This window comes from Oryzias latipes, chromosome 8 (assembly GCF_002234675.1).
Source record: "Oryzias latipes chromosome 8, ASM223467v1".
Taxonomy (NCBI): Eukaryota; Metazoa; Chordata; class Actinopteri; order Beloniformes; family Adrianichthyidae; genus Oryzias; species Oryzias latipes.
The window spans coordinates 22,231,712-22,253,299 of NC_019866.2; the positions used below are offsets into that span (position 1 = coordinate 22,231,712).

General features: G+C 40.7%; 1 protein-coding gene and 1 long non-coding RNA gene across 5 annotated transcripts; one reads left to right on the top strand and one right to left on the bottom strand.

The window, feature by feature from the left end:
- Positions 1-875: 875 nt before the first annotated feature.
- Positions 876-21,588, top strand: LOC101167211 (choline transporter-like protein 2). 4 transcript variants are annotated; one of them, XM_020705497.2, is made up of 23 exons: positions 6,474-6,566; positions 6,682-6,812; positions 7,768-7,816; positions 7,898-7,971; positions 8,064-8,148; positions 12,103-12,187; positions 12,312-12,425; positions 12,519-12,579; positions 12,657-12,780; positions 12,882-12,965; positions 13,057-13,169; positions 15,108-15,239; positions 15,316-15,415; positions 15,543-15,635; positions 16,660-16,744; positions 16,818-17,080; positions 17,147-17,241; positions 17,341-17,444; positions 18,447-18,520; positions 18,593-18,663; positions 18,744-18,832; positions 18,924-19,008; positions 19,408-21,083. In XM_020705497.2, exons 1-23 carry the CDS (start codon positions 6,559-6,561, stop codon positions 19,560-19,562), a joined length of 2,274 nt encoding a protein of 757 aa, XP_020561156.1. In that variant the 5' UTR covers positions 6,474-6,558; the 3' UTR covers positions 19,563-21,083. The 4 variants fall into 4 exon arrangements, with proteins under 4 accessions (XP_011476897.1, XP_020561156.1, XP_011476896.1 ...); XM_020705498.2 differs by having other exon boundaries at positions 6,549-6,566; positions 21,020-21,588; XM_011478595.3 differs by lacking the exons at positions 6,474-6,566; positions 6,682-6,812 and adding an exon at positions 876-1,023.
- On the bottom strand, positions 4,821-6,292 carry LOC111947840. Its single transcript, XR_002873790.1, has 2 exons — positions 6,031-6,292; positions 4,821-4,959 (listed from the first exon to the last, which is right to left on the bottom strand). It is a non-coding gene; the product is annotated as an uncharacterized LOC111947840 (long non-coding RNA).

The window sequence follows — 21,588 nt, forward strand, 5'->3', positions numbered from 1 at the left end:
CCCCTTCCTCTCAGTCTCCTTCATCAATTTAGTTTTACCCACTCGGCTATGAAGAACCTTCTGATCTCCCCAAAGTCTGCTTGAACTAACCCTAACCCTAAAAGCCGCCTTCTTTTTCAGCTTCCACCACTTGATACTCGGATCCGCTTTTAGTCCTGTTCCTCACCATCAAGGTTATCCTACATGATGGGACACACCTTGATCATGAAGAAAAGGTCTTTCAAAAAATCACCGAAAACAAAACAGCTCAACTTGTAATACTTTCACTCTGCATTTCCAGTAAATCAGCTGGTAGTTTTAATGGACATTTAAAAGCTCCCTGGTGTGCCACAAAAAGCCTCCTGCATTGGCTTTCACAGGCTAAGTGGAGCTTAAAGTGAACAAATGGCTGCTTACAGCCTGCAAGGTATTCTGCTATCATTGCTGGAAACTTATGAATTACTTTGGATTAAAAAAATATTTTCAAAATCTTTTTAATTAATTTATGATTTACTTTTTTCTGTATAAAAAATCTGTAATGCATTGTACTGTATTGTGCTTATTTGTTAGTCAGAACAGGAAATGTTGGTGTTGTAAGAAAATAAGGTAAAATAAATGTTATTTGTACGTATTTTTTTTACCTGAAATCAACCAAGGATCAAATTACCTTTCTATTGATTTATTTTCATTATTCAGTCTAAGTATATAATAATCATGGGAACATATAAACAGCCGAAAAACTACTTTGCTGCTGTTTGGTATAACGATAACATGAATAGTTTTTAGTTACCGGTACCGAACTGGACGTCCTCCACTGGCTTCTGATTGGATCGGAGAGCTGTCAGTCAGAGTATTCTGCGTTCTGATTGGTCAGATTCCCTTTCTAAAGAGTCTCTCTTTTAAATGACTCGCGACAGTCAGGATTTCTGAGCGGACTTTTACGAAACAACTAAACTCCGAGCAGCGGCTCGGTTTCCTCCAGTTAAAGCTGAAGCGTGCGGGCTGCTGTGGTCCAAAGGAGGCGCGCCGTCACCATGAAGCCAGGTAACTGCTTCTGACTCCAAGCGGACGAGTTTCTGCCCATTAGCGTTATCTTTAGTTACAAGTTAAACAACTTAATAATATTCGGACAACTTCGATATTATGAGTTCGCACTATCATGGTTACTCACTGTTTTCGAGTTCTTATCAGAAAAACAGTTACATCTACATTTAGTTTGCTCGTTTTAGAAACACGTTCTTTTTATTTATTGTTAATAGACCTCGTGCGCCGCTGCGCGAACGCAAATTAGTGCTAGCTAATTTTTCTTAAACCTGTAATTGTTGGGTCTGGAACCGTTTTTGTTGTTGTTTCTCATCGGAAAAAAGTTTGGGAGCACTTTGAGAAAGTTTTGGGAGCACACAGAGGATAAAGTCCCAGTTGAGCTCCCAGTTGCTGCCACATTCCTCAGACTGGTATGAAAGAGCAGCAGCAGCTTTTAGCTGACAGCTATGTATGGAGACCAGCTAATCAAAACAATCCTTTCCAGCAACTCAGGCTGGCTCAACTTTATTTCATATTATAGGATGCCTCATCACGTGGTTGTAATAGCTGTATGACATTGTTATTAACCCTAAAAATAGCTTTTGTTGTTGTTTTTGTGCTGTTGTTTTGTTATGCCAGAAAAAAGACTTCAAAAATGGGTTTGTCTATGATGAAACTTTTCACAGCACTAACAGCTACTGAAGAAAGTTCCCCTTATTCTTTCCACATCTAGATGTGCTTCATCATAGGTGAAATACCCCACGCCCTAAAAACTTAAAAACCTTATAATAAAGAGGAGGAACTTCTCATATCAGTAAATCCATCTGTAACACCTCTAAGCGGTAGTCCAGATGAAGCGTTTACCACAAAAATAAATATTATTTAGGTCTGTTTACAAAAGTTAGGTTTGTTTTAAACATGAACATTGACATTTAGCCTTCAGTTATTTTGAACCACACATGTAATCAGAGGCAAATAGTATGAAGTTGCATTTACAGAAGTAAAAATGTGTACTCAGTAATTTTACAGCACCATACTTTATACTTTGACTTGATTAGATTGAAGATTTAAAACAAACCGTGTGTTGTACCCATCCACCACCCTCTATTGAACCGCCTTCAACACCCCTCACTTTCCCCTTCTGCCCCTGCCCCCCTGGTCAGAGCTGAAGACAAATTCCCTTTTATTCAAAATGGCGTCTTTTCTGTAGGTCTTATCTCCATAGCAACCATTCTATTTTTTGGTCGCCTGGGGTTTACAAACAGGTCTATGTTATTTTTAGAAGAATTGGTAAAAGTACATTTTGGGATTCCCTTGGCAACAGAGATTTTTTGTTTTTAACCACACCCTCATGGCTAATGTGTTCTCATCGTATGTCATATATTTTTGTTCAGCCTGAGCCAACGATTTCGCGAGCTCGCCCCTAGGGCTGGGTTGATAAAATGTATTAATCGACCCGAATCGATCCAAGCTTCATAAATCAATAATTGATCCACAAAAGTAGAGATCGATCTTTTCTGCTTTTCCTAGCTGCTCTCGTCAGATTTTGTGAGATTAGTCGGTGAACAACTGTGAAACTGCTAGACAGTTTACAAAATACAATCATGGATCATGTTCTTCCGGTGCATGTGTGGGTTTTCTCCGAGCACTTCCCCAGTCCAAAAACATGCTTCATGCAGGTCGATTGGTTACTGAGTCTATAGTGTCCCTTGGTGTGCATGTGAGTGTGTGTGACCAGAGTTTACCCCGCCTTTGCCCAACTGTAGCTGGGAAAGGCTCTGCCAACCCAGTGACCCAAAAGGGATAGAACCAGTTTAGAAAAATAGCTGGATGGATGGATGACAACCTCTTCCAAAGGTCAGAAGTAAAAAAAAACAAACGTTGGTTGTGGTTGTAGACTTAAACCTGTGTGTTTAAAATTTCGTGAAGATTGCTCAAACAAAAGTTTTCTTTCCCCATATTTTGGGAAATTGGAAAATCTCCACTTTTCCCAGTTTGCCACAAAATAGCCACCAAACCATCGATCCTCTGGCGATCTCATAAGAGTTTCAAAAATTCCTTTGTTTTGGTTTTGTTAATAAATTTGGATTTTCTTTTTATTTTTGAGCCACATAAGAGATATTGGTCCCATTCATTTTGATGGTTTCTCTGAGTGTGATGTCATCGTTTTTTGTTTTTTTTGGGTAGTGGGAGGTTGCTCACGATAGCCAAAATTCATTTTCCCCCCCAAGTACTCTGTCCGTGCAAATTCTGCTTAGTTTTTGAGCCGATTTTTACTCAAAGGCGCAGTTAAAAGGAAAAAAAAGGATGATTGCTGCAAGCAACAATAGAGAGCGTAAAAGATTGTAGACGTTTGCAGAGGTTTACGATAGAGTCCAATGGGAAACATGTGACGGAAAATTCCCTTACGTTGAGTTTCAGTAAAGTAATTTTGGTCTAATTCCAGCCAAACTGTGCCACACATGGAGTTTTTCCAGAGAAGCAGCTTCAGGATCCACCCCGGTGTTCTGTGTTGGAGTAATTAAGGGTTTATCTGAATGAAGAAACTTCATGAGGGGATCTGCAGCAGCCTTGCGGCTATGTCCTGTTTCAGATTAGTTGTAATTACAGGTAACTCTGAGGAGATTTGCTAAATAGCACTCAGATTATTTCCCAAGTTCCCTACCACACATTCAAACCTTCATTGGAAAATTTTCTCTCTTCTTTTTGGTTTCAGTTTGAATTCTTGGGCCTCTTTTCTTTCTAAACAACAGCTGTAGTTAATATCCGCCTTTGCTGCCATCCTTTACCACTCAGATCTTTTTGAAGATGTGCTCAGAAACCACACACGAGTCAAAATGTCATTTCTGAAACCTTTCAGCGTTTAGCCGGAAGTTGAGCTGTTTTTTGCAATTCTATGGCTAAGGAAATAAAAAAAAGAGTTCTTAAAAAATCTTAAGTGGCCAATCAGAGATATTTAATGAAGTTAAACTTTTTTTTCTTAAACTTTCTGAATTACTGTAGATTGATGTCAGAGCAGTTAAGTTAAACAGATGCACCAATGTGTCTCTGTGTTTGCCGTTTTGTTTTCATGAACAAACATGTCAGTTAATCTTTTGTGGTCTTTAATTTTAGTCGTCTGTCTGTGAAAAACAGGAAAAGCTTCAAGACAAAGATAAAAACCTAACGTCAAACTTTTGAGAAGTGAAAGCATACTCTCCTGTAAGGGTGTCTGGACTGGAAAACATTGAGGTAACATCAACCTGTTCTACTCTTTTCAGAAAATGGGATTTTACTCTCAGATAACAAAAGAAATCAAATCATTTTACATTCTTCAGTCAAATCAAATTGCCGGAATTTAGATTCCAGGACTAAAATAATCATAATCTAAAATGATCTTGTATATACTTTCTAAAAAACAGGTTTTCCCAAAATTTACACTTATTTGTTTTTAAATGGGAGAAGCATCAAGATCAAATGAGCTAGGCACTTTAAAACAGCTGAAATGTTTCATCTAAACACTGCTTTACTACAAACATCTGCAGAATAAATATTTGAGGAAATAGATTAGAAGTTCAGGAAACTAAACAGTTTAGAAAAAAACTCCTACCCCTTTGGAAATCCTCATAAAACCGGTGTGGCGTGTGAATTTTACAGTTGGGACCATCCTTTGTAGTTTTTACAAGTGGCGTTCTGCAGGAAAATCAACTCACAATACTGGAATATGGTGAACTGCAGTGTTAAAGACTAACTAAAACCTGCTTTTCTGTGTTTTTAACATGTTCATTTTTCTTATGATGGAGGACATTTATTAAGAAAATGAAGTTTAAAACTGCATCTCTGAGTATCTCTTTATTCAAATCACTTTGAATGGAGAACATATGAAAAACATTCTGTTTGGAACAAATTGTATATGTGACGTAGAAAATATGCCACAAGCCACAGTCTCCCTGCTCCGCTCCAGTCTGACGCCTCCACCTGCAGACAAATAGATTCATGAATGGTTTTGTTTCTCACTCGTCTGAGCTGGAATCTGGATCTAAACTGTACGGCTGGATAGCTCCAACATTGCTCGCCATTGTTGTTGCACTGATAATGTTAGATTATGGGTGTGAGGGGCTGTAAGCTAGTGGGAGAGAGTATAAACAGAGAGCTCTCAGCCAGGAAGGCTCTAATCCGGGGGGGGGGGGGGGGGGGGACTTTTTGACTCGCGGGCCACATAGGGTTCAGAGATTCGATAGAAGGGCCGGAGCAGGCGTAGATGCGTGGAGTGAGAAAGGAATAACATGGAATTTGGATGAAAACTTTTGGATTGAAAATTATATTTTAAAACAGAACATTTTAGAGTTTTTAGGTTCAAACTTTTGTTCTCATTTTAGAGCCAATTGCACCAACGGCTCGATGTACCTCATGTAAAACTTAGAGAAATGCTGCGTTCAGGTGGTTTTTCAATGATAGGAAGAATGAGAAACAGCATCACCACATGGATGCTAGAGTAGGGGTCCCTAAACCTTTTCTTGTGAGGGCCACAATAACTCTTTTTCTTTAAAACTTTACATTTCTTTTGTCTTTCTTTTATTGTGAGCCCTTTGGTACCTTAAAGGAGTTGTAAAGTGCTATATGGATAAAGTATTATTCAATCATGATCAGTTTGATAAAATAAATAACACTATTAAATAACTCTCTCTGTGGTTTTCAAAGACAAAAAGTCAGGAAAAAAAAAGTCATGTTCTATGCGGGTCTGGATCGTGTGGCCAGATTAAAAAACAACAACATGGGGCTCTGACCAAACATGGAGGCGGGCCGACCCGCAGTTTGCCCACCCCTGCTCTTTGCCAATGGTGCTGCACACAACTCAGAAGTGAATTTCTAATGAACTCCTGCCGCTCTGCAGGAACTATGTCCTAGAAAACAACAGAGGTTTTTGGATTTTCACTAAAAATGGCATTACCCCTGGGAATGCTTTTACAATAGAGCTAAAGATAAAATTATAATAAGAGGTTCCTTTTGCACTGTCTCACCCCCTTCCAGATGAATAAAGGAACTGACCTTTTTTGTTTTGATGCAGTATCACAGTTCCACCTTAACATTTCTGTGTTGCTGTGAAGCAAAAATAGAAAGTGTTTTCGTCTTTTCCTCTGAAACCAGAGCTGAGAGGATGGAAACTTTCTACTCTTTATGGCTCTTGTGAAAGTTGGCGACTTGTTCTTGAACTTTTTCGTCTGATCGCTGTTGGCTTGTGGTAGCAGAGCAGTGAAATGTACAACACATGGGCATGAAAAATGGAGGGAAAAAAAGCTGGTTTTTGTTCCTCTCAATCTGTTCCAGGACAACCTGACAGGGTGCACACAGGACTGGAAGAATGTTAGAAGGAACAGTTTCTCCCACAATACTTCTCATTTTGTGTTACTGGTGCCCTCACACCTGAAACCAATCGATCATGACAAACAAACAAGTCTGAATCAGGAAGAAGAAGTCTCCACCCTCTTCTCCCAGGATCTGTTTTCACTCCCGACGTCCTCCAGAGGTCAGATGCTGGCGTGTGAGGCTCTTGAGATTGGGGGGCAGTAACTACAGATGCACAGGTGTGGACGGGACTGCTGAGGTGCATTTCCTGTACAGAGGAGGAGGAGGAAGAAGAAGAAGAAGTGTGAGGGAAGGTAGAGACAAGGACGGGTTCAACTGGTTTCTTCACAATAGCAGCTCACCTGCCGGTCAGTGTTGCATTCCAGCGCAGAGGGGGAAGGAAGGCAGATCACAGCTTCTCTGTACTTTCAACTCCTGGGAGAAATTCAACATGGCTGAGAATGAGAACTTTTACGGCAAAAACGGTAACTTCACCTTGAATCTGTGGGATTTTTAGTTCTTGTGGGTTTAAAAAAAATCTTGTTTCTTCAGAAGAAAATCTTTTGAGGGTGTGTCGCTGGAATGATACTGTAGTTGCTGGGTCAGCAGTGTGTGGTTGAAAGTGTGCGCTTGTTTGTGAGGAAATGCAGAGTGTAGCTGATTATCCAGGTGTGGCACTGCACGTGCTTCTGTGGTGCACATGCCGCTGAACAAAGCTCACTCTCCAAAGCTAAGCAGATCAATCTTCCCTAAAACCGATCTTAATTACGTGCACGGTTCTGATTTCTGTTAAATAAAAGTTGAAAGTTGTGACGGTTGTCGGAAGCGGGAATGTCAAAACACGGCCATGAAATGTGACTCCTCCCCCTGAGATTCTGACATGAAGCCGCCTTGTCCGGCAGCCTGAGAGCTAAATGCTAGCTGCAGCATTATGTTATTGAGCACATGCATAATTAATGTCCTGATGCACCACATGGATGTTATGCATTTGTCTGTGGATGAAGCAGTGCAGAGGATCATGTTAAACAGCTGAACTGTTTAACAGGAACTGTACATTTTTCTACTTGGGTAAACTTTTTAACATCTTTAAAGTTTCTATTCTTCAGTGAGTTTGTGGTTCAAACTGAGTTGGGGATAGATCAACAATAACTCCTTTGTTCTCCCATCAAAGGGGGAAAAAAACATGAAGTCTGATTAAGTTTCCCAAGTAATTTCTCTCGTGAGGACTGACTCCTGAGTCACCAGGGGAGAATTTTTCAGGGTGTCCAGGCGTGTCGAGCCAGGAAGGAAAAGTCATCTTGGAAAAGAATGGGAGGAAGATGGAGGAGCGCTCATATGACCTCCAGTCTTTCAATTAAAAAAAGCAAAAATCAGATTTCAAAGCTGTGGGGTTTCATGTTTCACGTTCAGAGAGTGATAAATGTTCCGCCTCTCTCATAGGTGAGCCTCGGAAGTATGATCCCAACTTTAAGGGTCCGATTGAGAAAAGGTGAGCTTCCTATGTTTCTACTGATGACCTCCAGGGTCGTCCAGGCTTGTTTCTGCTCCTCCTAACTGTTCCTCTTTTCAGGGGCTGCACAGACATCGTCTGCTGCATCCTCTTCATCATTTGTGTTCTGGCATACATCGCAGTGGGAATTCTAGGTAAGGATTTGCTTTTCCCGAGAGCCCAACGTGGAGCTGGCCGGCACCTCTCAGGTTGTGTAACCGTTTCGTGTGTGTATGTGCGACTCCAGCATGGTCCCAAGGTGACCCCAGGAAGGCCATCTACCCCACAGACAGCCGAGGGCAGTTCTGCGGGCAGGCTGGAACCCCACTGCAGTGAGTAAACGCCCAGCTTCCATGCAAAAGGATCGATGCTTCCTTCAAATGGAGATGCTGTTTTGTTAGGGGCAAAATTAAAAGAAGAACTGCAAGTCAGCTGTTTTTGTAAACATAATGCTGAGATCAATACATGTCTCAATGTTCTGATCTGTCTGTCGGGCTCCTACAATCCACTTATCTGCCCTAAAAAAATGAGAGGCTGCTAAAATCTAGGATAATGCAGATCAATTGGTGCTCATAATCGGCTCATTTACACTTTTTTGTGTCGTCGTTTCAAAAAATGTGGAGGAAAATATCAGAATAAGCTTTATTGACAAAGTATGAGTGCAAAGTTGACTGGTGATCTATGCTCTCATGTACAGGGACAAAGCAAACATGCTTAGTTTTATGATTCTAATTCATTTAATAGTGATTTTAATTATTTTAACTGTGTTTGTTATCTTGCTTATATCAGTCTGAATCTCCTGTAGCTCCTTTTATTTTTCTTGCCATTTGCCAGGCCACAGTTGAAAACAAGAATCTTTTTCTTCATATGTCTGTTCTGGATAAATAAAGGTTAAATAAAATAAATATGCATAAAAAATAAAAGTGACAACAAAGCAAGACAAGTACAGCATTTAAAGCGGTTTAAAAATTCTCATTCTGTGGTTTCACTCTGACTGGTTAAGAGTCCTTCAGAGCCATGGCTCAGGAAGAAGCTGTCTTTGTGGAGGGTGGTCGTGGCGTTCAGAGCTCTGACACTTCGGCCTGAGAGGAGGAGTCTAAACAGATGTGCGAAGGGTCTATGGTGGTTTAGCCGTCCACTTCCTGACCCTGGACCGGTACCAAAAAATGGGCAGCAGCTCCCCAGGCAGGTTGTTGCTGGAAGCACAACCTCTGCTTCTATGACGGAGGCCCACTCAGGTCCTGTGAGATGAGCTGAAGGGATTGTTCTGTTGAGGATTGTAAGTGGAGTGGGGTTCTTCCTGAAGTCCGCTTTCATCTCCACTACTAGTGATGGGTCCTGCTCAAAAGCATGGTAGTGAGTAGGGATCCAAGGTAGGGCGTTGAAAGAGCCGACTCTTTCTTTAATGACAGATTCTTCACTTTCTTTTTTTTTTTTTTGCAGTGTGCTCTCTGCCTGCACATTTACGCCGAACGCGATTTGTGCGTCAAGGCGTCGAGTTTTAATGTTAAGCCAACGTTACGGACGCGATCTGAGATCCTGCGGCACAATTTCAGTGCGGGGTGTGGCATGTCGGCCCTGCAGCAGTATGCAAATATCTGTACTTGTCTCCTCTCCTTAGGTTTCAGTGGGAAAATGAAGGAAAAAAGTTTTTTTTTTTTGCTAATCAAACATGTTTCCATAAATGTTCTGTTCTACACTCTATATCTATAATGCATGTTAATTTACAGATTTAAATATCATGATTTTGAGCTGCTGTGTCAAAACACGTCTATTCCACCCTCTCAAAAACCAGTTGAATGTCTTTTTATTTTCAGTGATGACATTTCATCTTAATTTTCAAATTTGTGTCTCTAACTTCTCTTGAATGTTCCAGAGATAAATGCTGTGAGAAGGTTGGTTGGTTGGTGTTGTGGGTTCTTGGGAGGGTTTATGGTTCTTTTCGGTGCTTAACAAATGTGATAGGAGACCCGGCAGTCTAGGCCTCTCACACTGGAATTCCTCTATGATGATTCTGCTTTTAGCAAGTTATGAAGTTATGAAAGCATGTCATTTGTGAGTCACCAACCACGCAATATGGTCATATTTTGGAATGCGGTGCAAACAAAGGACCTTCACAAGACCTGACTTGTAAAAGGTAAAATATTTAACTGATGTTGGTGTCATACAGAAAGTAAATTTTTTTTAAATGCTGAGTCACACAGTCACTACGTTCATTTTCCACATATGAGATTTCGGTCTTTCGTGATACACGCGTGATTTATATCATTTGTCGATGGCAGTCTAGGGTTTCAGCCAATGGGTCTTTGCGTAATTTTGTTTTAAACGGTTAAACATGTTTGGTCGGTTGAGAATGACACAGTTTACGCGGATTTTATGTAGTCTATTTGCAATTATAATGTAAATCTTATGCAATTGAGCATGAGTTTTGTGAGATGCATAAGCAAATTTGTTGCTTTCCACAACCATTGCACGTATCTGTAGGCGACTTTTCACAAATGTCCCATTGAAATATAACTTTTAGATCACGTATGCGGCCCACAAATGTTGAAATTACGTAATTGACGTACAAATTGCTAATAAACTGCACATGAACGGCGCAGGAATCGTGCACGGTTCATGTTCTACGTTGACTTGTGTTCTTTATTTGTACTTCTTCCGTGGTTTTAATGTGGTTCATTTGTGATACATAAGATCACAACTTGGCTCACTTTTTCCAACACATACGGTATTTGCTTATGAACAAAACATTAAAAAATTGCGCTACAAAAGAAAACGTGCAAAACTGCGCTGAAAAATTCCCTTTGGGCCGGTTGGAGGACAGAGAATGAGATATTTGAGATGGGAGGGACGGGAGCGTAAGAAAGGAAAAGATGGGGTGAAGAAGTTGAACGAATACAGAAACAAAAAGGAGGGGTAGGATTACAAACAAAAAGGGGAACCTGTTCCTACAGGTTTATCATTTTCATTCTCACGTTTAGATGTTTGAGCGTCTCTGTAGACGGGCCTTTGACAAATAGTCTTTGCTGCATCGTGGTTCACCTTTCACTGTTTTGCTTTATTTTCATAGTGTGCTGGCATCTGCTTGGATGTCTACCATTGTCAGTCCAGCTCCCATGTCTCCATACAGAAGGAATTCAGTTTGACCAAGTGAAAATGTTCATGTCTGTCTGAGAAAAGTGGAGGAAGTGTCCAGTGAGGAGTTTCACTGCCATAAAACTTCCGTTCTCCTACTTCCTGGATTACAAACGAACATGTCGGATCCAGACTCCTTCCTGAATATCGACAACACGAATGCTGATAAACTTTCACATGTGCATAAAAAAAACATGTCCAGTATACACCATTCATTGCTGCATGGATATGATTATCCTGTTTGTGCAAAGATGAGCTGGCACCTGTGCACAGGTGAATCATTTATCTCACAGTGCAGGTCTGTTTGTTAAAAGGATTTGTGAGCCTTACCATATTTTTGGGCCTTTTTTATGTTTTCTTCTAAAAGATTAATGCTATTTAGCCAATTACCAGGTACTGTATTTGTTTTTAAACTTGTTTTGGGGGGTTTTGCTCATCTTTAGCCAAATTTAAATATCTTTTTAGTCATTTTTGTCTAAAACTTATACTATGCTGGAAGACTGGCAAACATTTATTACATTTCTTTCGGTTTCAGATTAAAGTCTCTCTCCAATCATCTTTCGATCTATTTTTAAATGTTTGTTTATTTTCTGATTTGCTCTTTTTAGCCTAAATTTTAAAATATCTATGTTTTTCTTGGAATTATTTTCCGTAGCGCTGCCGTAGTTCATTAAAAATTTGCTTATGACTTTAGGGCGGTACAGTTGGCGCAGAGGAACTCCATTTCCCGTCACCCATAATGGGGGGGTTCACAGTTTCCGTGCTCCCCCTCTAGCTTGCAGCCCCTCCCACCCCCAGCCTATCATCACCAGTGTAACAAAAAAGGCGAGCAATACTGGAGCTATGCAGCCGTATACAGTTTTGAACTTAACGCTAGCTCAGACGAGGAAAACAAACACGGCGACATTTCTACGTACAATCTATTTGTCTGGAGGTTGATGCATCGGAATGGAGCACAGATATTAAACGGTTCCTCGTTCACAACAATGTGGATAAATACTCAGAAATGCAATTTTATCTTTATTTTCTTTTATACAGGTCCCCCATCAGAAAAATGCCTCAAGAAGGTGTTAAAACACCATTTTCATTGGAGTGGGTCTTTAACAGAATTCCTTACAGTAGTCTTTTTTTTATCTTCTGTTAATCAACAGAAATAAGTCGATGGTGTTTTACTTCAACATCCTTAAGTGTGCCAGTCCCATGGTGCTGCTGGAGTTCCAGTGTCCGACCACTCAGGTCTGAGTCATTGCAGTTCAACTTCTTGAAACAGTCGTCCTTCTTGCTTGCAGTTGTTGAATTCTGCTCAGGCAGTCTTTCTGAACCCACGTCAGTGTTTAACCGCTCTGGTGTTCACTGGTAGATGTGTGTGGAGAAGTGTCCCGAGAAGTACATGACCTTACTCTCTGCGTACCCCATCAAAAAGGATTTTGATTACTACAAAAACTTCTGCCAGGAAGGCGTGACAAACTCAATGGTGAGATCAGATTTAGGGACACGTTTTTCTTTGTTTTCTTGATGGTGCTGTTTTTGAATTTTCCGACTTGTTTTGGATTTGGCATTTTTGTAGGGAGTGCCAGAGATCCTCAAGAGAGGCCTCTGTCCCGCTGTGCTGATTCCCAGCAAGTCCTGTGAGTGGAACAAAAGGCTCAAAGTGAATTCTGGCGGCCTGCTGCAGATGATGAGTTTTCTTCTTGCTGTTCCTCAGTCACCAAAAGGTGTTTCCCTTCTCTGGGCATGAACAATGGCAAGGTAACCGTGGGAGGCCAGGATAAAGTGAACGATGGAGAAGGAAACACCGTTCCAGCTGAGGATCTTCTATATGGAGTGAAGTGAGTAGTTGGGATTGGTGTGAGAAGCTGCATTCTCGGCCTGCCACGTTAAATCAGCCTGAAAGGAATGTACAAGAATGGAAAAAGTTGTTTCTGTTCAGGAACGCCACTGTGGTGATTGAGGCCCGTCAGGTGGTGATGAAAATCTTTGAGGATTACACTCATTCCTGGTACTGGATCCTCATGTGAGTAACCTGTCCTCCTGTTTTTCCCTTCACTGTGCTTGGAGTTGCTTGGAATTCAGTGCCTGGCTCCTCCTTTGTGTTCTCTCTGCAGAGGGTTGGCAATCGCCATGGTCCTCAGTTTGCTCTTCATCATCCTCCTGCGCTACCTGGCGGCTATCATGGTCTGGGTCGTGATTGCCTTGTTGATTTTGGTGATAGGATATGGTAAGGCCCAAAACACAAGTTTGCCTTCTAGAGTTCTTCAGTCGTCCAAAAAGAATACAATAGAATCAGTGTTTTGATCTCATGACGAGTGAGCCAGTGCCCATATGTGCATGTTGTGAGTCGTTTGTAGGATCAGGCTTTGAGGCCACCAGCTCACACAAAGCAGCGGTTTCATAGATCAGATATGGAATCTGTTCCAGTTTGGGAAAAACAAAATCCGAACATGAAATCATGGAATTTCCTGCCTTCTCGGCCACAAGCCCTCAGACTTTCAAGCGGCTTCTCCACTGCTTTGACACTTTACTGCAGCAGCAGTCGTACAAGGGGTTGTGTGTGCACCACCTCATATGTGATGTGAGCATGAATGAACGTCTCTCTTCTGTATTGAGACTGACTGGTAATGCCAGCTAAAACCCATTGACTGTATAAGAGAACTGAACTTCTAAACAGGAAGTACCGGGGAGGGTCTCACCCAGGGGGTAATCCTATGTAGAACCGCCACGGTCAGCATAACCATTCTTGCTCTACTGCCTTGTTTTTTTTTTTTTTTAAACACACTCTTTTTTTCACATTTTATTTGAAAAGCGAGTTATAAAATGACCACATAAAAGTAATCAGTCGGACGTTTGACAGATTTCATGTTTAGCCCACTTGTAAGTGGTAGGGGTGTGGACTTCGAACAAGTTCGCTCCTGATTGGCGAGAGTGGTTGCCATAGAAACGCTGACCAATTCACACCCATCCGTGCTTGCTTTCGTAATCTGGCTCCAACACGACGCCGTCTGTATCGCAGTAAAAGAGCGACTGAATTGACTTTGTTTTGCTGGAGCAGGAAATGAGTCACTTCCGTGACTTGAAAAGGAAGCCAACCCTCGTCACTGCAAAATCGGAGTCCCTGATTGGTTAACGTTTGTATGTAGAGTCCAAAAACGGACTTAAACTTGCATAGTGATGCGTTAAACGTGAGAGTTTTGAACACACAAGTCCGAAATGGACATTTTTTTTTTTCCAGGTTTACGTAGGGTGCGTCCAAATTTGAGGGCTGCGTTCTTCAATGGCAGCGGCCTTCCCGGGAGACGTTGGCCGGGTCCTTCGTCGAGCTCGTAGGCCGGATGTTAACGGCTGTGAATTCGAGTCTAGTCCTTAGATAATTCCAGCTGTTACATCAGTGAATGAATGTCCTGTCGCCTAGCAACGTTGAGTCCCGAACAGAGAAGAGTAGTGAACCAGACGCGCGGACCTCAAAATTATCCTGGCTTATTTGATCCAACTTTTAATCTAAGAGGCCTAATTATAAAAAAGGTGTAATTATCTTCAACTCTGGGTGCCACTTTACATTCAGCCATTGATTTTTAGAAAATCTCCAGGTTCGGCTGCAATGCTTCTTGGGATATGGACAGCATAGAAGGATACACCAGACCAATCCTTGAAATCGGGAAAACGGCCGTATTCGTTGGCCGCCTTTGAAGGAGTTTTTGAATTTGGACAGCACTTGTTGTGGCGCTGTGATGTAAGCAGCCTTTAAATGCAGCCCAGGAAGAACACGGCCCTCAAATGAGGACGCAGCCTTAGACTTGTGACTGGAAGCGGCTGCTTGAACGTGCGCTGCAGAGCAACATACAGTCAATGATGAAAGCAGAAAAAAAATCATTACTCTCCTTCGTTTCTTCATTGCATTTCAAGAATCGTGCACATTTTTTGTATGTTCATACCTGTTTATTTTGGGCTCAGTTGGAATTTTATTAAACTTCAGTCGCCCAGAGGTTTTTCAAAGAATTCTTTAACCTTTCAGCTTCGTCTGACTGTGGGTTTGGAGTGAAATTTGTTGTTTGTAGTTTTTTGGCTTTATTTCTACCGTGTTCTGGTCTTGCATTCTTCTTCTTTTAGTTCATAGTTTCACTTCCATGCTGTTCTCTTCTAAGATCATTCTGGTTTTCAGGTATCGTCCACTGCTACATGGAGTATGCTAGCCTGAAGGGAGAGCCAGGCGCTAACGTCACTCTCCAGGAACTGGGCTTTCAGACCGACTTCGCCGTCTACCTGCAGCTACAGCAAACCTGGCTGGCCTTCAGTCAGTACATCTCTGTGGTCTAAGGTTCTAGCTGAAGGTTAGACACAAAAGCAAAGTCAACCCTCTCTGTCCACAGTGATCATCCTGGCTATCGTAGAAGTCATCATCATCCTGCTGCTCATCTTCCTGAGGAAGAGGATCCTCATCGCCATCGCTCTCATCAAAGAAGCAAGCAGGTCATGCTTTACACTGGAACATTTAATGGGGGCTTGGATTCCTATCGATTCAGATCTGTTTTTATCTGAAAATGTCACACGACATCTGATGGAGTGACTAACATAACTCTGGGTTCTGTGTTTACAGAGCCATTGGTCATGTGATGTGCTCCTTGTTCTACCCGCTGTTCACCTTCCTTCTCCTGGCTTTGGTCATCGCCTACTGGGCAGTGACTGCTGTGTATCCTCTAGTGGAATTGTTGATTTTTATTTTTTATGCAAAAACATAAAAAACAAGTAAAGGTTTAATCTGCTCAAATAAATGTTTAAGCGTCAGAAGTACAGGCATGTGTGACGGAGTATCCGGGACACCATTTAGAAAAATATTTATATATATATATAAACCACTTAAGAGAATCAAATGGAAAATTTATGATTGAAAAAAACTTTGTTTCCAGGAAAAAGTCATCCTTTTTCAAAGATAAAGTTGTCAGTTATAAAAGTTGTGACGTCCGTCTGATTTCTCTGGATTTTCTGCAACATGAATTAAACAAGTAATGTTGAATCAGTTTGATGAAATTTTTTTTTTTAAAGCTCAATGTAACTTATTTTTTTAAAAAGCGTGACTTTTTTCCTTTAAAAAAAAATACAACTGTCCCATCATAAATGTACAAATTTATTTCTTTTCATACATGTGCGACTTTATTCTCATACTTTTTTATTTTTCCTTCGTAGGTATGAGATTTTTGGTGTTTGAACTGATTTTTAATTTATTTTTCTAAATTTTAAAAAGATCAAATTCCTTTTGGATCTCTGATTAACCACCAGAGGGCGACACTCGCTGTCTAAATTAAGCTTTGCAGAAATGAACATTTTAGTGTTTGAGGATTTAAATAAATGGGTTTTGAGATGCTCCAATCAATTTGAACCAAACTTTTTTATTTTTTATTTTACTCCTATGTGTGTTTTACAAACACTAAAACATCAGAATAAAATACGATTTTCTTCACTTTCTATGACTATGCTATTCGCGGCAGCTGTCCTAAGACATGTATGAATGTAGCTTAGTGGAGTTCACAAGAAATTAGTAATTGGGGTCAGGTTCGAAATTAGCTTTTATTTAAATTTTAATTTTTTGTGCCGTTTGTAAATGTGCTGCACCAAGTCAAGTTAGTCTTCAACTCTTTGGAAGTTCACAGCTTTCTAAACAAATTAGGAAATCAGCGCTTTGCTATGTTGACTGTTGACCTTGACTGGAGCTTCAGTTTCTTGTCTACCTCCAACCAACCCATCTACAAAGTGTTCAACGAGTCTGCGTGTGAATACTCGAGACAAACGTGCAGCCCGGCAGTACGCTTCCTCCATTCTTCCTCCAGACATTTAAACGATAACCTGACAGTAATTTGGTGAAACTCTCTTGCAGAATTTCTCGGACTCTCCAGAGAAAAAGGCTTGCCCGGACTCCCAGTGCCTTTTTGCCTTCTATGGCGGAGAGACGCCTTATCACAAATACCTGATCGTCTTACAGTTCTACAACGTCTTCCTCTTCTTCTGGTGTGCCAACTTTGTCATTGCTCTGGGACAGATGACCTTAGCTGGAGCCTTTGCCTCTTACTACTGGGCCTTTTCCAAGCCGGACGACATTCCTACCTTCCCTGTGTTTTCTTCTCTGGGGAGATCTCTCAGGTTTGTGCTTTTTTGTGTAAGTTTTATTTATTTATTTTTGTTGAACCAGGAGGTTTTGGGTTTCAGGTATCACACAGGGACTCTGGCGTTTGGCGCCCTCATCCTCTCCATCGTTCAGCTCATCAGGGTTCTGCTGGAGTATCTGGACCACAAACTTAAAGGTGCGTCGGGAAAATGTTCTACTTTTTTAGGTTTGAAATTCAGAGCTCAAATGTAAGGTCTGCTTGTGTTTGGATGTTTCTGTCCGTTCTGCTCTCCAGGAGCCCAGAATAAGTTTGCAAAGTTCCTGCTGTGCTGCCTGAAGTGCTGCTTCTGGTGTCTGGAGAAGATCATAAAGTTCCTGAACAGAAACGCCTACATTATGGTGAGGATGCTGCTGCACACAAAGCCTTAAGGGGGGGCTGGACCTTCCACTCAGGGGTGGGCAACAGGGTTTTAGAATTTGCCCTACGGGTCAGACCTGGAGCAGATGCTGGAGTGTTCTGGTAATCCATCTATTATTAAGAGAAATGGCATGGAATTTGGGCAAAATATTATATCATTTTGATCTTAATTTTCTTTGTTCTCCATCAGAAAAATGCCACAAGAGCATGTTAAAAACTCAATTTTCATTGGACTGGGTCTTTAAGCAGTGGACAACTAGAAAACAGGGTCAAATTTATTGTCTGGTTGACCGTTTAATTCACATGTTTGAACCCTGATGGGTGTATCTTCACTCTTAAAAATGAACCAATTCTATTAGGTACCCGATGACCTAGAAATGTTATGCTATACTGTATTAAGTAGAGGCTTTCCTTAAAGCACGTGTCAAACTCAAGGCCCGGGGGCCAAATGTGGCCCTCCATGTCATCTTATGTGGCCCTCAAGACCATAAAAGATTTTAATTTCTTAAAAAAATAAAAAATTGGTGTGTATTTATTCATATCTAGGGGGAATCGGACTTGAAATATTTGAATTGCCAACTATAAATTAGGACTTAAACACTATACATATAACCTAACCTGACAGAATCAAATCTAAAAGGATTGAGTAACAAGCAAACATATGTTTTCTATGCAACTGCAATTTATTTATTTAATTATGAACAACATAGGACTCCATAATTGTCACTTTAAAAATGTAATATAAATAATGAGTTATTTAACACTAAGGGGTAGTTACATTTATTTTTCATTACATTTAGTTACATGTATTATTGACATCTGGCCCTTTGAGGACAACTACTATACTGATGTGGCCCTCGAGGAAAATAAGTTTGACACCCCTGCCTTAAAGCATTTTGTTGGGTGTGTCTGTTGCCATAAATAAATAAATAAAACCCATCTTGCCAACACTGACCTCTGCAATGTGTGTATTTGGCCTCTAGGTGGCAATATATGGCAAAAACTTCTGCACGGCTGCCAAAGATGCCTTCTTTCTGCTCCTCAGGAACATGATTAGGTATAAATTAGTTTTTTTTTTCATTTATTGACCTTATTTTTCTCAGACTAATAAACACTTTCAACATTTCAGGGTTGCCGTCTTGGATAAAGTGACAGATTTTCTCCTGTTTCTGGGTAAACTGCTGGTCGTTGGGCTTGTAGGTGAGTCCACTTCCTGCAGGCCAATGCTTCGGCCACGATGATGCCTCTGTAATGAACAGAAATGGCATTTGCTTCCACAGGAATCTTTGCCTTCTTCTTCTTCTCTGGGAGAGTGAAGGCCTTTGCGGACACGGCGCCGAACCTGCACTACTACTGGGTTCCCATCCTGGTACGCTGAAGCTTCTTTCTGTCCCCTTTGAGAGCTTTGCCTTCAGAATCCCAGAGAGAAGAATGCCTGAAAAGTGCGTTTCCTCCCTCAGACTGTAGCGGTCGGCTCGTTCCTCATCGCCAGCGGTTTCTTCAGCGTGTACTCCATGTGCGTGGACACGCTCTTCCTCTGTTTCTGTAAGTGACCTTCTCTAGTTTGAATGAACATGCGTGTTACAGCGACGGTTCTTTAAACTGGTCTGACTCTTTTTGTTGGGCTGTCCGTAGCTAAAGTTGCTTGAAGGTGGCGTTTCTCTCTTAAACCTTTCGATCTGACATTCTGGCTTGTTGTTGTTGTTTACTGTGTAACCTGGTAACTGTGGCTGCTCGGTGATGAACTTTCAGAATCTGCTTGTGGTGCTTTTACTGGCTCGCTTTTTGACTTTTTCTCTTTTTGTCTCTTTTCCCCTTTTTCACACTTCCTATATTCCTTTACTCCCTCCCATTTGCAATTGGCCATCTATGCTCTCTTCTTCTTTTAATTTACTAAACTCCTGTTTCCACCCATTAACACAAACGCACACGCAAACAAACCAGGTGAAGACCTGGAACGCAATGACGGTTCACCTGCAAGGCCTTATTACATGTCATCAAGTCTGGGTGAGGTTCTGTGGAAGGACAAGGCCGGAGACGCGTCCTCTTCTGTGCAACACCAAAGCATCGGGACCGGGCCTGAGGCGGACCGGGCCTAACTGGACTTTCTCAAGTGACGTGGAACGCCTTGTCCGCCTTTTAGGAAACCAGGCTCTGTTAAGTTTAGCTGAACAGGGGATTTAAGGGGGAATTTACAGTTGCATCTTGTCTTGGCAGAGAGGTGAGGTCAGGTTTCTTCTGACATGCAAAACAGTTTTTGTTGGAACATTTCAAATGATGCTGTGCAAAACATGATCAAAGAATAGATCCAAGTGTTTTTTAATTCAAATGTGACAATACTGCAGTATTAATATTCTCTAAAGGATTCATCAATACACTTCTGTGCTCTGTAGTGTTTTAATCTGGATTAAGTCACAGTGATGTTAACACTACAGTATGATTGGGCTGGACAGAGTTATAATTCAGGATAAAGAATGTAAATATGACATTTAGTATAATTTTGTTTCATCAGTTGAATTTTCAGAGATGTATGAACTCTTTCATCCAGATTGTCCTGAAAGATCTGGACATAAATTCTCAAAAATGATGATAAATTTGAGTTTGATTCAAATTAGAATCATTATCTGCTGTATCATCAGCTGTAGAACAAACTATGTGAATTCTGAATGAGAAATATTTTAAGGATTTAGGATCGATAGAAGCATTTTTTCCTTGAATATAGAGGTTTTTTGTTGTTTTTTTTTTTAATTATGATAAAATGCTCCCCTTTGGTTTTGGATTTCCATTGAACTAACACGGGTAAAATACAGTTGAACCCCTGCAAGTCTGTCTGATTTCTTCAGTTAAGTTTAGTTTTGGCATTTATATTCAGTAGATTTCTTTAAACCTGTAACTGAAAGGAAATCATTCATATTTTGAGTATTAAAAACCTTTTTATTTATTTATTTTATTTTCTCTGACCTGAAATAGTGAAGTGCAGGTACCTGGAAAAAAAAAAGTCCTAAACTTCTCCTGTGATTTTAAATCTTTTTTTTTTTTTTTTACTGTATTTTATGTCATTTGAAAAGTGCAGAGAAAAGCTGGGTTAATACTGGGTGGGGGGGAGAAACAGCCAAACTTTTGTGGCCTTTGAACCGTAGAAACGGCCCACAGAAAGAAGGGCTGCCGTACTTTTCCTGGCACGTTTGGGTTCGGTTTGAGCATCTGGTCAGACTCCAGAACCACATGATCACTGGAGTTCTGCTCGTTGAAGCACTTTGGCGCTGAACCGAGGCCATATGTCAGTCTGGATGAGAAGTAAAGCAAGTTTTGTTGTGCATTTTGATTATTTTTTTTAACTCTGATTTGTGTTTTTCTTTATAAAATGGTTTATATTTTTATTTTACTTTGAAGAAACAAAGTTTGAGGTCTTTATTAAAGCCATGTGCCTTCTTTTCTTTTTGTTTTTTTAATAGATGAATAACTATATTGCTGTCTAAACCGATTAGCATGGTCAGAAAAGCTCCATGTGTCATGGATTTGGTTTAATCTCCTCCTTTACCTAATGTTTTTCCAGTGGAGGACCTTGAAAGGAACGACGGCTCTGCAGAGAAGCCGTACTTGATGCCTGAAAACCTCCGTAAAATCCTGAATAAGAAGAACACAGCTCAGCCTGGTCAGTAAAGAACTTGATGCGACCAGCAGCTGCTTTTAGGTTTTCTTGGACTGTCAGAGCCGGAGCCTGCTGGAGACATCTGCTGTTCTACAGCTTTTGGTTACTTTTAGGTGAGAAACTCGAGTTGTTCATCTTTTTCTATTTAAATATTTAGAATATTCATTTTAAATTCTGAAATATTTGCATGTTTTAAAGAGTTTTTAAAGTTTGTTTAACTTCCTGTTTGACTTTTCTGAAAGCTGAATTTGATCTGTAAAGTGAGTTTTATGGGTCTTGTTGAATACTGTTACCAAAGCCATTGGTTTGTTTTGTATCGGTGAGTAGTGAGGGTTTCTGGAAAGTCTGCTGCCTTTTCTGATACTTTTAGCTGACATTATAGATTATGTAAATGGAAACTGTCAGTATGTTTATAAAATGATGTGGAATAAATGTTTGTGTGCTAATAAAGTGGATTTTACTTTAAAAAAAAA